General features: G+C 40.5%; 1 protein-coding gene across 1 annotated transcript in view; it reads right to left on the reverse strand.

Moving 5' to 3' along the window:
- The window catches only part of CC2D2B (coiled-coil and C2 domain containing 2B), a 68,634-nt gene that overhangs the window by 34,644 nt on the left and 19,892 nt on the right, over positions 1-14,098 (reverse strand). The window contains exons 10-16 of the mRNA XM_054983932.1: positions 9,639-9,753; positions 9,220-9,341; positions 8,740-8,917; positions 6,794-6,944; positions 4,611-4,758; positions 4,324-4,462; positions 2,641-2,844 (exon numbers count right to left, since the gene is read on the reverse strand). Of these exons, the coding sequence (XP_054839907.1) occupies positions 2,641-2,844; positions 4,324-4,462; positions 4,611-4,758; positions 6,794-6,944; positions 8,740-8,917; positions 9,220-9,341; positions 9,639-9,753 (1,057 nt within the window). The remainder of the gene's footprint in view (positions 1-2,640; positions 2,845-4,323; positions 4,463-4,610; positions 4,759-6,793; positions 6,945-8,739; positions 8,918-9,219; positions 9,342-9,638; positions 9,754-14,098) is intronic.

Consider the following 14,098-nt stretch of genomic DNA (forward strand, 5'->3'; position numbering starts at 1 on the left):
AAGATTTCAGATTCTTCCATCCATTCTTTCAGTTTTAAGCTCAAAAAAGCTTCATATATTTTCCCAATAATAGAAAGAAGAGCAATCAGGCAGTAGTTCTGTGGATCATGTATGTTTCCCTGTTCTTAAAAATAGGTATAAGCAAAGCTTTCTTCCTGGTAGATGAATATACCCTGAGTTAATGATCATAGAGAACAGGGGAGCCAGTATCTCAGCCCACCATTCTGGGTTTGATGATAATAAATCTATTGGAACTCTATCCATACCTGGTGCCTTTACAGATTTCTTATTCTTATTTAAATATTCACTGGTCTTGGCTATTACTGATGGCCAGTATTCAAGCTCACCAATATCAGTCAGATTTTTAAGTTGTATAAAATCAGCATCAAGAACTGAAAAACGTGAACCACGTGGCCAGGGAAATGCAAAAGAGGATGATGCAACTATACTTTTTGTTTCTCTTTCACCTAGTTCTGTTCCTCTGTTGGTGGTTCAACTCTGGACGAGATTAGAGCCATATACATGTTTGGTTACCTGACCTAGATAGCCCAGGTGACTTGATCTCGTCAGATCTCAGAAGCTAAGCAGGGTCAGCCTTGGTTAGTAATTGGATGGGAGACCTCCAATGAAGACAAGGGTTGCAGAGGCAGGCAATGGCAAACCACCTCTGTTAATCTCTTGTCATGAAAACCCTGCCAGGGGTCGCAATAAGTCAGCTATGACTTGAGGGCACTCTCCACCATCACCACGTTTGGTTATATGGAAGCAATGTCAATTTGGAAAAAACTAGAAGTGCAATGGAAAGCTCTGGAAGACATAGGTTCCTTGAAAAGACTTTCAACTGGAGGAAAATTATCTGGGACATTATTGTGCCCTTTCAAGAACGTTTCCCTCTTTAGCTTCAATTGACTGTACCATCAAATAAAATTAATCCCCAAGGTTGTTAATATAAAGCTGTCTGAGAAGAGTGTGTGGGGCCAAGCAGGCTTGCCACAGATGGGGTGTTCCTTCCAGGGATCTCTCCCTCTCCATACACCCCTCCTTTCTCCCTGCCCCCTTTAGGCCCGGAGCAGGCATAGGCCTTAACCAATGGCTACCACTCTGGTTTTACGGCTTTACTAGAGAGGGCCCGGAGCACACTTCCTGCCCCCAGGCAACCCCCTCTTTAGTCTGGTTGTGCCCTGATGTATGGCCAGATTTGAGACATGAAGAACCCAGGAACAGTGAACAAGAAATGGTTTATTAAATGTTATTGCAAGTATGTAAAAACAGGAAAAGTTATAAAAATGGAGCAGAATTAATACAGGGCAAAATTCACAAAGAAACCAGCCAAAAAACAACAAAGCTCGCTGACATGACTCCCGTACTTTGTCCCTACTCTGTTTCAATACCTGATTGACAGACTGCCCTCACCATAGATCAAAGGATCAACGCCCTCCAAAAGCAGGCTCACGGCTGCTCAACTTCAGCAAATCAACACAGCCCCTCTCTGTGCAGAATCTTGTATGCTCTCTGTTAGAGCTCTGCTTCCTTGCCAGTGATTGGTGTCTGTTTTCCTCCATCTTTCCCCAGCCAAGACAAAAGTTTGGAAGATGCTGGGAAAATGTAGGCCTACTGCAAAATCTACAGAAGGCCTCAGGCTTTTGTGGAAAAGATTCAATTAGCAATTGGCTTTTATATTCACAATAAGGGCTTTATTTTCATTTAAGGATGCCAGCCCCCTGGGGGGGCAGTAATTCCCCAACCCTAACTTTCATCCCACCCCCCCAGCCCTGCTCACTTGGCTGACAGCAAGGAAGGAGAACCAAGGCGGGCAAGGAGCACTGGACCATGTGGCGAAATGATGCACATGCTTGTTCTGAAGGCCGTGAAAACGTAACTTCTGGTGTAAACATAGAAGCTACAGGGTCTCAGCAGGGCCAAACCAGCCCCAAACAGTGAAAATGCTGTGTTTGGGGCTGATTTGGCCCCCGAGTAGGGTTCTCAGGTGCCCGCCAGTGGCAGGCAAATTATCAGGGGTTTGCCTCCTTGCCTGCAACCCGCCAATGATCACCGGAAGGTGGTAAGCTCCTGGAGGTTGCCCACCATCGGCAACCAGGAAAGTGTGTTGTGCATACACTTCCAGGAAAGTGTGTTGTGCATACACTTCCAGCAGGCGCAACAACGTCACTCCCAGCAGCAACATCATTGCACCAGCTGCAGGAGCACTCCCATGTTTTGTTTGGGGCTGATTTTGGCTCGAAACGGGCAGAATTGCCCCTGCACAGAGCGTGGGACCATTCGCGTGGCCAGTGCGATGATGTCACTATAATTTTATTCAAATGAAGCTACTGAGGCAATACCTCACATAAAATAAGAATGCAGAAAAATGTCCTAAAACTTCAGATCTTACTATGGCATCCTAAGTATAGTAAGATTTGGAGCACTGACTTTAATGGGCTTAGAAGAGTATATCTGTTTAGGACTGGCATTGTACAGGAATTAGAATGAAACATATATAGCCACCACATTGTGGCAAACTGATCTATATTGCTCAGCATTTATGTTCAGCATAGCAGCAGAATGAAAAAAAAAAGAAAGAAAATGGAATTCAAGCATGATGCCAAATTAAAGGCCATTGTACACTGCTGAATACAATACCTGGAAGACTGTGTCTGGTATCTCTCTTTCATATAGAGGAATTTGCTGAAAAGGAAAGAAATCTAACTGTCCTGAGTTTCTCAACTGCAACAACTGGAAACGTTTACATTTTCTAATCCCTTCTGTAGTAACGAAGTTAAATTCTTCTTGCAGCTGTTCAAGACGAAAGCATTTTGAAATGCTTTGCTCCTGGGATTTTGCACACTATTAAAGAATGAAACACTTAGGGAATTAGTTAACTACAGCAAATCTTTTAAAAAGATGTTACTATTTTAAGCACTAACGTTACATCCCCATATTGCATATTAAAAGATAAGAATCCAGATTCCAGAGCCATATGAGGAACAGTTGGATAGACAAGGTTCTGCCAGCTTTGGGGGTTCTGCAAAATCTTTGTTAGTCATACCAGATCAACCCTTCTATAAAATTCTTGGTATGACAGGGAGTCATGCATTCAACAGTTTGCGCTTAATGCTATACTACTGATCTCTTCAGTAAGGAAGAATGAGCATGCAAGGCTCAAGGATGGACACAGCTGCCTGGGACTCCCAAAGATCCACTGCCAATCACTGATCTACCACTACACAGTCACCACTCCTCTGTTCACCTTTGTCGGGTTGAGGGGCTGGGCAGCAAAACGGTCAATTCCAATGGAGACAAGCAGCTGCTATTTCCTTTCTCTGCTTATTAGAGCAGGAAGAAGAGGAATTACAGGTTGCCACCATACAAAGGAAGCAAGTGGCAGCTGTTTTGTCATCCCCGGAGAAAGTGCCAGAGCTGCCCAGCTTCCCTCTCCCCAGAAAGATGAATGGCCAGGTGGCAAAAGCTACTTCATGATACCATAGCCATTTATTTACCTGGGTAATGACCTCAGAGCAACAACGGTTGTAAGAAGCATGACCTTGGTTTTGTTTTGCTAAATGTATTATTTATCCTACTAAAGAAATACCATCTTGGCTCCTCCTGCTTGTTAGAGACATGAAGGCTAGACATCTGAACGCGTAACACTGAAATTCTAAGCAGAGTTACTCCAGTCCATTAATTTCAATGGACTTAGAGTGGAACTACAAGTGACAAAAGGCACAGGTTGGACACTTGTCAGCTTCCCTCAAGTTTTGATGGGAAATGTAGGCAGCTTGGCGGAATGTTGGACAAGTGACAGTTGAAAAGTCCATTGGACAGCAGTTGGAGAGTCAAGCTGCAAGACCAGGATGCCTACATTTCCCATCAAAACTTGAGGGAAGCTGACAAGTGTCCAATCTGTGCCTTTTGTCACTTGTAGTTCCGCTCATAGACTGGAGTAACTCTGCTTAGGATTTTACTGTAAATAATGAAAGGAGGAGAAAATAGGCAGAGAACAGGAACAAAGACAGTTCTGACTCAGAGTATATGAAAGATAGATGTCTAGCTTCCTTCCACCATTGCATTTAGTGGGGGAAGAGAAGTCATGAAGAATTAAAGTAAGGGACAAATTGTTCCCCAGCTGCCTTGCCTACCTAAATTCATTACACAAGTTTTAAAGTCCAGCTCTTGACCTTATCCAAAATCATTATGGAATTGGTGTCATAACTTAGCTTCTTAATATATGTGTATCTGGCAGCTCTGCATTTCAAATAAAGGTTCCTTCCTTTTGAATGTACACTTTCTCTTAATAGCTAGCTACTGAAACATTATTATCATTACCATAATTAGCTCAATCAGATCTGAATAGTCAGGATCATTAGGATCAATGTTAACTTGTTTTGCCCAGTCAATAAGTTTCTGCATGTCAGAATGCCACAACACTGCAGTTCCTTCTCTTGCATCTATATTTCTTTGTATACTGAAAAAACAAATCACTTCGCATTAAAGGACTGTTGCAAATAAAACTGTGATCTCTTTGACAACCAACCTCCCCAGTACTTCCTTTAAAAAAATTCCAGCATAAAGTTCTATTCAGCAAATATATAAGGTATAATAAACCTTAGTACCTGTTGCAGGCAGTATGTCCAGGCAGAAATGCAGGAGCTAATGGAAAGCCTCTGTCATCCGTTGCCCAAGATAAAGAATACATTACTTTTCCCGATATCAGGAGACATAATTCTTCTGTTTCATTTTCTTCAAGGAAAAAAGATACATCTGTAACATAAAAATTATGAAATAAGATATTTTAAAAAATACTACCATATCATTACATTTGAAATGCTACTTAGCTTGTTCTAAAATTTACACACAATGGGTAAATCTTCACACATATGGAAACGTTTCCACGAACATTAAATAAGCCATCCAAAAATATCCTTCCAGTCACTTTTGCTTGATTGAAGTGGTTTGAGGGTAATCACCATGTGTAAAAGCCCTATGGCGCAGAGTGGGAAGCGGCAGTACTGCAGCCCAAGCTCTGTTCACTACCTGAGTTCAATCCTGGCGGAAGCTGGGTTCAAGTAGACAGCTCAAGGCTGACTCAGCCTTCCATCCTTCCGAGGTCGGTAAACTGAGTACTCAGTTTCCTGGGGATAAAGTGTAGATGACTGGGAAAGGCAATGGCAAATCACCCCGTAAAAAGTCTGCCAAGAAAACGTCATGATGCAACGTCCCCTCATGGGTCACTAATGACTCGGTGCTTGCACAAGGGACTACTTTTACCTTTACCTACCATGTGTATAATTTATGGCTTGATCCTGAGGCTTCTTGTGCTAACCAACAATTGTTTGGAGTAAAGCAATATGACCACTAAAGCCTTTCAATGTCAATTAAAATCTTTAGGACTAGAAAGTTAGTACACAATGTAACTTATAGCAGCAGACCAATATATTTCAGCATGGGCTGCCCCCAATCAATGACAATCAAGCTTTATTTATAATTTGTTTTTTGCTCTGGAAACCTACACATAATGAAAAACACGCTTATAAAAACTTTACTAAATTGTAAAAAAAAATAGTGATCTAATTAAAAATATCACTTAACTTGCTTTATCTGCAGTTAGGCAATTAATATCCAATCAAAATGTGTTCTGTGTGTGTTTATTTGTACATATAAAAATTCTCCAAATTTGGAAAAAAAATAGATCTGACACTTGGGAGACACTGAAAACTTTCTAGTTTCTCCACTTATTCTGATGCCTTAAGTTTTCTCCACTTATTCTGATGCCTTAAGTTTTCAATTTTTTTTTCCAGGCAGTAGTAGGGACAGCATCAACATCCAAGGGACCACCAGAGCATCTTCACGGACCTGGTGGCCAAGTTCTCTGGGAGCATCCATGATGCCCAGATCTTCCTGGCATCTGGACTGAACCGACTCCTTGCCGTGTGGCTGGAGGACAAGGGCTGGCTGCTGGGTAGGTGGCCCTTGGGGAGGGGCTGCTGCAAGGAATGGACACTGACGTCTAATGGCTTCTTTACCGGCACAGGTGACCTGGGCTATCCACTCCTCCTGTACCTCCTGACCTCATATCCATTGGTTGAGCCAGCAGACCATGCCGTCTACAACCAAGCCCTCGGAGGACATGTATGGTCATCAAAAGGGCTTTTGGCCAACTAAAGATGCAGTACCAGTGCCTGCACCATATGGGGGGCGGGGAGCTGGTGGGTGATGCAGCCAATAGTGGTTACCAACCTCATGGCTGTCTGTGTGATGCTCCACAACATCATATTCTGGACTTATGCTGTCATAACCCTCCCCCTCCCATGACAGCACAGTGGCCCAGTGCTGCTCCACCTGGAAATTTCAAAGGAAGGATAGCCTTCAGTAGTGCAATCCCTGAGCATTTCATTGTAACCCACAGGGAGAGTTGTGCCCAAAAATATGCTTCCCACTGAAAACAGTGCAAACAATTATGGACTGATTTCCTAATACAATGATCTAGTTCTAACATTAAAGAATTTGATCCAAGTTTTTACAAAATATGTCCTTCAGTCACTTATGATTTTTTTGCATACTCTATTAATCACATGAAATGATGATGTAGTTATTCTGAATTAATCTATGTAAAGAAATGCAGTGATCTTCTGTATGTTGGCAACAGGAAAAAAACTGTTTAAAAAGAACATTCTTTCTCTATTTTGTTCCTGAAGCATTAAATAAATTCAGCAATGGAAGACTATTTACATATATTGCTTTCAATATATATTGCCTAAACAGTGAAGGAGTTGTGAAAGGGTTGTGATTAACTTACTGCTTCCTACTGCCCCATATGAAGGCTGAACTTGCTGTTCACAACTAAACTCTGCCTCATCCAGAACATCTTTGCTTTTCAATATAAAGTTATTTGGAGGGGGTAAGTACACTTTTGTCAAAAAAGTTGTCCTTTTGTTTGATTCGAAAACCTAAAATTCAATAAAAATCATGCACTGTTACAGACTGCATCAAAAGAAAATGCTTCAAACTAGCTATTCAAACCAAAGAGAAGAATGTGCCAAGTAACCCCAATATTTTAAAAAGATAAGGCTAATAGTGTAAAAAAACTATATCAAGTACCAAATAGACCACAATATTCTGCTAAAATGAAGTGGCCAATTATCACCCAGTCAAAAATCTGCCCTTTCTAGGTAAAGTGATTGAGAGAGCAGTAGCAGACCAACTCCAGGTCTTCTTGGATAACTGGTGCTCTGGACCTTTTTCAGTCTCTTTTCAGGTGGTGATGCGGCTCAGTTGACCCACAAAAAACTCTTTCTCCAAACTTCTCTAAAAATGCCTTCTACAAACTTAGTTAGCTCAGAAGATGGTCCCTGATCTGGCCTTCAATACCACAGTAACATCTAGACAAGATTACTGTAATACACTCTAGTAATTCATCCCTTGAAGTCAACTTGGAGACTTCAGTTGGTGCAGAATGCTGCAAATGGATTATTATCAGGAGCTAAGTGGAGCATGCATATTACTCCCATTCTGCAGCCACTCCACTAGCTTCCTATCAGTTACTGGGCTCAAATCAAGGTTTTGGCTGTCACATACAAAGCTCTTCATAGTCTCAGTCCCTCATATTTTCAGAACCGCCTCTCCCTATGTTCCACCATGGCAGCTTTGATCATCTAAACAGGGCCTTCTGCAGGTGCCACCTTGCACATGGGCTAAATTAACAGCTATCCACAAATGCACATTCTCTCTGGTAGCCCCCCTACCTTGTGGAATGACCTGCCTGAAGAAGTCAAGAAAGCTGCCTCTCTTTTTATTTTCCACAAGCTATGCAAAATTGAATTATTCAGGAGGGTTTTTTTACTCAGGTAAAAGGGCTGTGCTGTAAGAAATGGCTCAGCAATCCTTTGACAAAGAACTGGGACTGTAGAATATCCTACTGGCTACTGTCTGTTGATGCAGATCTGCTCCTACTGGCTAGTGTCCACATCATTAAATATGCCATGCTTAATCACTATTTACAAATCAATAAACTTGCAAGTACTCTCTTACACAATTCCTAGAGATAATCATCTGAAAAACATTTATTACAACTTTGAAAGTGCCAGGCTTGCCTAATATTGTATTGGCAATGGTAGCCATTTATTTTTATTAATTTTATGAAACAATTTCAGAAATTGAAAATTTTCCAGAATATCCTCTCCCAACCACTACCTCAGAAAACCTTTTATTCCACAATAAAACCCTTTTCAGGAATGAAACTTCATTTGTGAAATGCCCATCCCATGGTATTTCACCTGGTATCTAGTCACCAGGAGAAAACTTTTTCCATTTCCATGTATTCTACTTAATTGTTTTTAATGATGCGCCTTACTTTAATGTTTACAGTGCTGTTAATTGCCTTGTGTTGAATTATTTTACTGTAATTTTACCCTGCAATTCTGTGCCTTTGTTTAGAAAGGTTTTTTTCTGTTGAATTGTTCTTAAATAATTGTTTATCTTTCTGTTTTTACTCTGCACTTATGATTTTATTTAAATAATTTTATGATACTGTTTTTGTACTGATTGTGTTATTTGTAAGCATTTTGGATAAGACTGCTAATCTTAATAAGCCTTATAAATAAAACAACAAAGCAGCCATTAATTATAAACAGCTGTAGTTCATAAATATGTCAGAACTACAGTTAAGAGTACAAATCAATTAAAGTGTTAAGTCTTCAGCTAGGACACTCTACTAAGCCCTACACATCTATTAAACAATCATACCTCTAATCTAAGAGTTTCTGGCCAGCTTAACACTTGAATTCTGAAAATTTGATGAAATATTACTTTGAAGTCCTGTGGAAGAAAAGCTTCTGATGTACATGACACCAATTTATTGTTGTAATATATTTTAATAAAGTACTTCTGTGTTCTGACTTTTTCTCTTCTTTTTTGTTCAATTCTGAAAATGCAAAAAAAAGAGAAATATTATATTTAATTATAAATACACAAACCCACAACAAACAAGAAGTAAACTTCACAAGTAAAAGAAAAAGAAAGAACGTCATATTTTTCAAGTTTGCAAGACCAGGCATCAGTACAATGAACATCCAAATTAAATATTTATTTTTGTACTATTTCCTTTATTGCCTATATTACAGTTAATTAACATTTTAATACTCAGTTAATTAACAATTTAATAATCCTGCCTTAATAAACACAAAACCATATGCTTTTCAATATTTAAAAAAACTTGAAACTCACAGGGGGCACATGCACGTGGCTGTTATTTCTGTCATGAAGGAAAGATGCGGTATGAAAAGTAGTTCATTTCTCCCTTTGAAGTCTCTAGAACTTTGAAAGGAAGGAATTGGATCCAGGCACCCCTAGAAATCAGCATAAGTATTGGCACTCAAGACATTCGTCAAAACAAATCACAACTCCTGCCAGCATTTTAGTTATTTTTTAAAACGTTAAGAATTATCCAGTTAAGCAAATTAGATACTCTGTCACTCTACATTCCTATTGTATATTCAGCATTCATAAAGTCATGCAAACATCTATAAGAATAAGAGACTCCGTATAACAAACATACAAACATAGTACTACTTTCATTCTTTACTATAGCACAAGGATTTAGTATTTTGAAACTCTTCAAGAACCTTCTGTTTTTTCCAGCTTACTGAAATTTTGTTTGACGGATTGGTAACACTTTCTTCTCTTTTTTGCCTTATCTCTTGTTCAGATTCTTCTACTTTTTTAGATGTATATTCATCTAATTCAAAGTTCGTTGTCATCCTTGTTGAAATATGGAAAAGAAATAATTAAACCTCTACCCTCCGTGCCAGTTACTCAATTGCATTCCAGGGAAAGGATCACACCAATAAACCGTATGTGTAGAATAAACCATCAAACAAAATACATTCTAAAAGTGTCCACAACATTATATGATCACAATCTGCAATGAGTGTGTATAATAAGGCAATTGTACAGATGAGACTAGTTATAGGACTCTTTCTCACTCAACTAGCACCCTACCAGGAGAATGTGTCTTGAAAAGACTTATTGGACTAGCTCTGCTCATGTGGTCTCATTACTTATAGAGACCCCTTGTGCATGATCATACCTCAAGGAAACCCTTTGTCTTGGATTCTGCCTACGGGCACCAAGAGGAAAGTGATTTTTGCTGATTCTTTCCTCCCCCAGCATATGAAAACATACTCCAAAATATTGCTCCCCATGTGGGAGGCAGGGACAATCCTCCCCCTGCACTTGGAGAAATCCAAGGGGGATCCAAGCCTTTGTCAGGAGGATAAGGAAAGAGGCATGATGTGGCAAGCGCTCACTTACTGACAAAGTATTTCCTTGAGGTGTTTCCAAACTCCAACTATACTAAGAAACAGAGAATCATTATTGGACAAGGAAACAAGTATAATTATATCCTTTAAATCCAGGTAAAGTTCTACATGGACCAAAGCAAAACCACAGCTTACTATTCAAAGGCGGTATATCTAGACCAAACAAAAGAGAGGGCCATCATCAACTTGGTTTATTTGTGAGTTTCCCAGCCACTCCTGATTTGCTGCTGCTGGAGATAATGCTTGACTGTATCAACTCTTGCTCTGATCCAATAAGTTTGAGCATTTTTAATAATTTGATTGACTTTTTAAAAAATAAATGCCGCCCTCTCATCAAAGCTTTTCATTTTTTCATATTAAATCATTTCAGCACTTGTTAATATATTTAAAATTACTGCTTCTTACAACTGACATATTACATTTTCTGTAATATTATTACATGGCTCCTCTCTGAACATTGAAAAGTTCCAGGTTCAATATCAACAGGTTTTATTTCCTTTGGATGAAACAATAACAAGAAGGTAAAAAACAGAGTTGCACTTACCTGTAACTGCTGTTCATTGATCTCTTCTGTGCAGACACACATGGGACTATGTGTGTGCAGGCCAGTCAACCGGACAGATTTTACAGCTTTTTTCTCCTCTAGAGGGGGTGCTCTCCTCCCAGAGTGCCTGTGCGGCAGTTTTCTGCCAAAGATGCCTGCACTCTGGGGAAGTGCGCCCCCCCCCTTACCCTCAGTTTCTCCTTTGCCACCAGACTCTCCATGTGAGCAGTGAAGAGTATATAGCGAGGTAGGAGGGAGGGTATGTGTGCCTGCACAGAAGACCTCAATGAACAGCAGTTACAGGTAAGTGCAACTCTGTTTTCATTATCAGTCTTTGGTACAGTCCCACATGGGAGTTTAGCAAGCTATCACAAGGACGGGGGTTGACTCTTCACTGAAACAACGCTTGCCAAACTGCTCATTGTGATGAGTATCCAGGGCATAGTGCTTTACCACAGCGTTAGCAGATGCCCTATTGCAACTTGCCTATCTCATGTAATGGAGCACCTTAAGAAGTGCTATCAATGTCGCTTGAGACCCAGTGGTCTGTGTATGGATCCCCAATGGACAAGACACAGAATGTACATGACATAAAGTGACAATTTATATCACTCCATTCACAAGAATGCAAAAATAGTTCTGACTATGTTGTATTATTTAAATAGAATGAAGCAAGGTCTTCTAATCTTCAGTGTATGAAGTTCTCTTATGTCCCCCTAAATAGGTGATATGAAGGGAACCAGAGGTATCATCTCTTGTATCAAGTGAAATTGAAAACCCTTCAGTAAGAAACTCAAAGCTAGGCCTGAGGAGTATTTCCTCCTGATATATGTCCAGGACTGGCTGGTCCATCCTCAGATCTGCTAGCTCACTCACGTTTAGCTGGTGTAGTCATCACTAAAAGTTACCTTGCAAGACAACATTCTCAATGGACATTTGGCTGAAGGCTCAAAGGTCTCTCCATTTGTTAACTAGTATCAACTATTGTGACCACTGTGGTACTATTGAAGTGATTGGTGGACATCTGCTCAATTCATACAGGGACAGTATGCAGGTAATGTGAAACAGTTTTCTACCTGCTGCAAAGTGGGAAGCAGAAAATAGCTGCCCTGTGAACCTAACAGAGGAGTTGGATAAACCTTCCCCTGTTGGAAAACCACAAGGTATTCTAATACGATAGTCAGTGCACAGGCATAAGCAATAACTCCTGTAGCTCCTGCCCAAGTTCTAAGCCTAGACCATTCCTGATAAGACAAGTGTACAAAGAGTGTAAGCTCTGTTATCTCATCAGGCAGGTCAACTAATAAAGAATTAGTTTTGTTGTAAGATTCATTCTGGAGACAGGCTGGTACTTGGTTCCTTCATAAGAAAAGGAGATCCAGTACCTAGAGAAGCAAAAGATATTGGCCTTGGCACTCCCCAACAGTTAATGGAATCACGATGCTGTGGTCAGAAAGGTGCTATTACAATATATGTGATTCATTCTGCTTGCATTTTCCCCACCACCGATAACAGTGGAGTAGGCGGAAATACATAAATCGGTGTCCTCCTGACCCACTGGATTAGAAGGATTGTTCCTATGGAGGCTATGTCCTACTCCATTCTGCAGCAGGATATGGAAGCCATGCTGTCTTTTCAAATGAAGAGATTTAGCTCTGAAAATCCTCACCATATGTGGGTGTCTGTACACTTCATTCCCTGTCTGCAAGGGAGAAGCACATTTTGAGCCACCCCCAGTTTCAAACCTAGGTGTGTAGTTTCCAGTCTTCCATAGTTACATGCCGTCACTTTGAAGTTCTGGCAATATATTCCCCCAGTCTCCTAAGGAAGCATGAGGGGTGACAGAGGTATCCATCGGCCCACGGCCAAGTTCAATTCCCTTGAAAAATAGGAGTCAGCAAGCCACCAGTTCAATGACTTATAGTTAATCTGGGTTACAAGGGGGCAGAAACCAAAGTTGTAGTCTTGTATGCATTTCTGCCCATGGTATGGCCTCTATAAACACTGTCGTCTTGTCTAACAGTGCCTGGTCCTAATGTCAATTGAAAATTCCATTAGAAGGGGATATCTCATAACTGTATCCTTCCATCCCAAGATACAAATGCTACCATTGTTCTAAAGTGGCCCTTAGGATTTGTACCCTTGCTGGGTACAGAGGCTACTTACTAAGTTTAATAATGAGGCCCAAACACTGGCATTTCCTGATGTCAAAGCAGTATAAGTTTGAAGGGCCCCTCTATAATCTGCGGTAATTAGGCCACCATCCACATAAGGATGGATAGAATACCCAGTGTTCTAAGACTTGTCACTGGGGTTAATGACAAACCAAAGGGTAAGACCTGACATAGTAGATCTTATTTCTGAACTAAAGTCTCAATTTTTTTCTGTAATTCTCGTAAGTTGAGAGATGAGACATGTGTTCTAGTGTTAATGTTCCAAACCCCAGATCAGGGTTATTAACTGCAGGACCAGGAGGAAATATCATCCTGAATTTGTGCACCCTAATAGACTCATTTAATCTCAAGTCTAGTATGGATCTTTTCCCCATCTCCTTAAACATTAAGGAAAATTCCAGAATGGAAAACTAATCCAGGCTCTGATTATGGTACTCCTTGAACTACTCCTTTTCCGATTAGTGTTAGCAGCTCCAACACAAGTTGCGGTGATGATTGCATTGACTTAAGAAACCAAAAGACAGGAAAAAGAGACTCTCCGACTCAGTTTTACAACTATTGGGGGGGGGGACCATTTCCAAGGCCTAAGGAATAATAAATATAGACTCTCATTTGCAATTGTGTTCAGTGAATCTGATTCCAACCATTGTGTTCAGTGACAACCATTGAGGCATCTTATCCTAGACAGAATTGTTTCTGCAGCATATCTCTGGCATCAGAAGCTGGATTCACTTGCTCACGTGAGTTTGTATTTCTCTAATATTGCCTCTGTTTAGTCATGATAGAACAATCTTGAGGATACTGATGGTAATTCTGGCATTAATAATGCTGTTGCTGCCTGTCAAATGGCCTCAAGCTGCTGGGGAAGAGAGCCTCGTTATCTTTCCGCTTCTTTTAGAGGAAGTTTGTCAGTGCCTGCCTCTGCAACCCTGGTCTTCGTTGGAGGTCTCCCATCCAATTACTACTACTACTACTACTACTACTACTACTACTACTAACAACAACAACAACAACAACAACAACAACAACAACATTTGATTTATGTACTGCCCTTCAGGACAGCTTAA

The sequence above is a fragment of the Eublepharis macularius genome, chromosome 6 (assembly GCF_028583425.1).
Source record: "Eublepharis macularius isolate TG4126 chromosome 6, MPM_Emac_v1.0, whole genome shotgun sequence".
In the NCBI taxonomy this organism is placed as follows: Eukaryota; Metazoa; Chordata; class Lepidosauria; order Squamata; family Eublepharidae; genus Eublepharis; species Eublepharis macularius.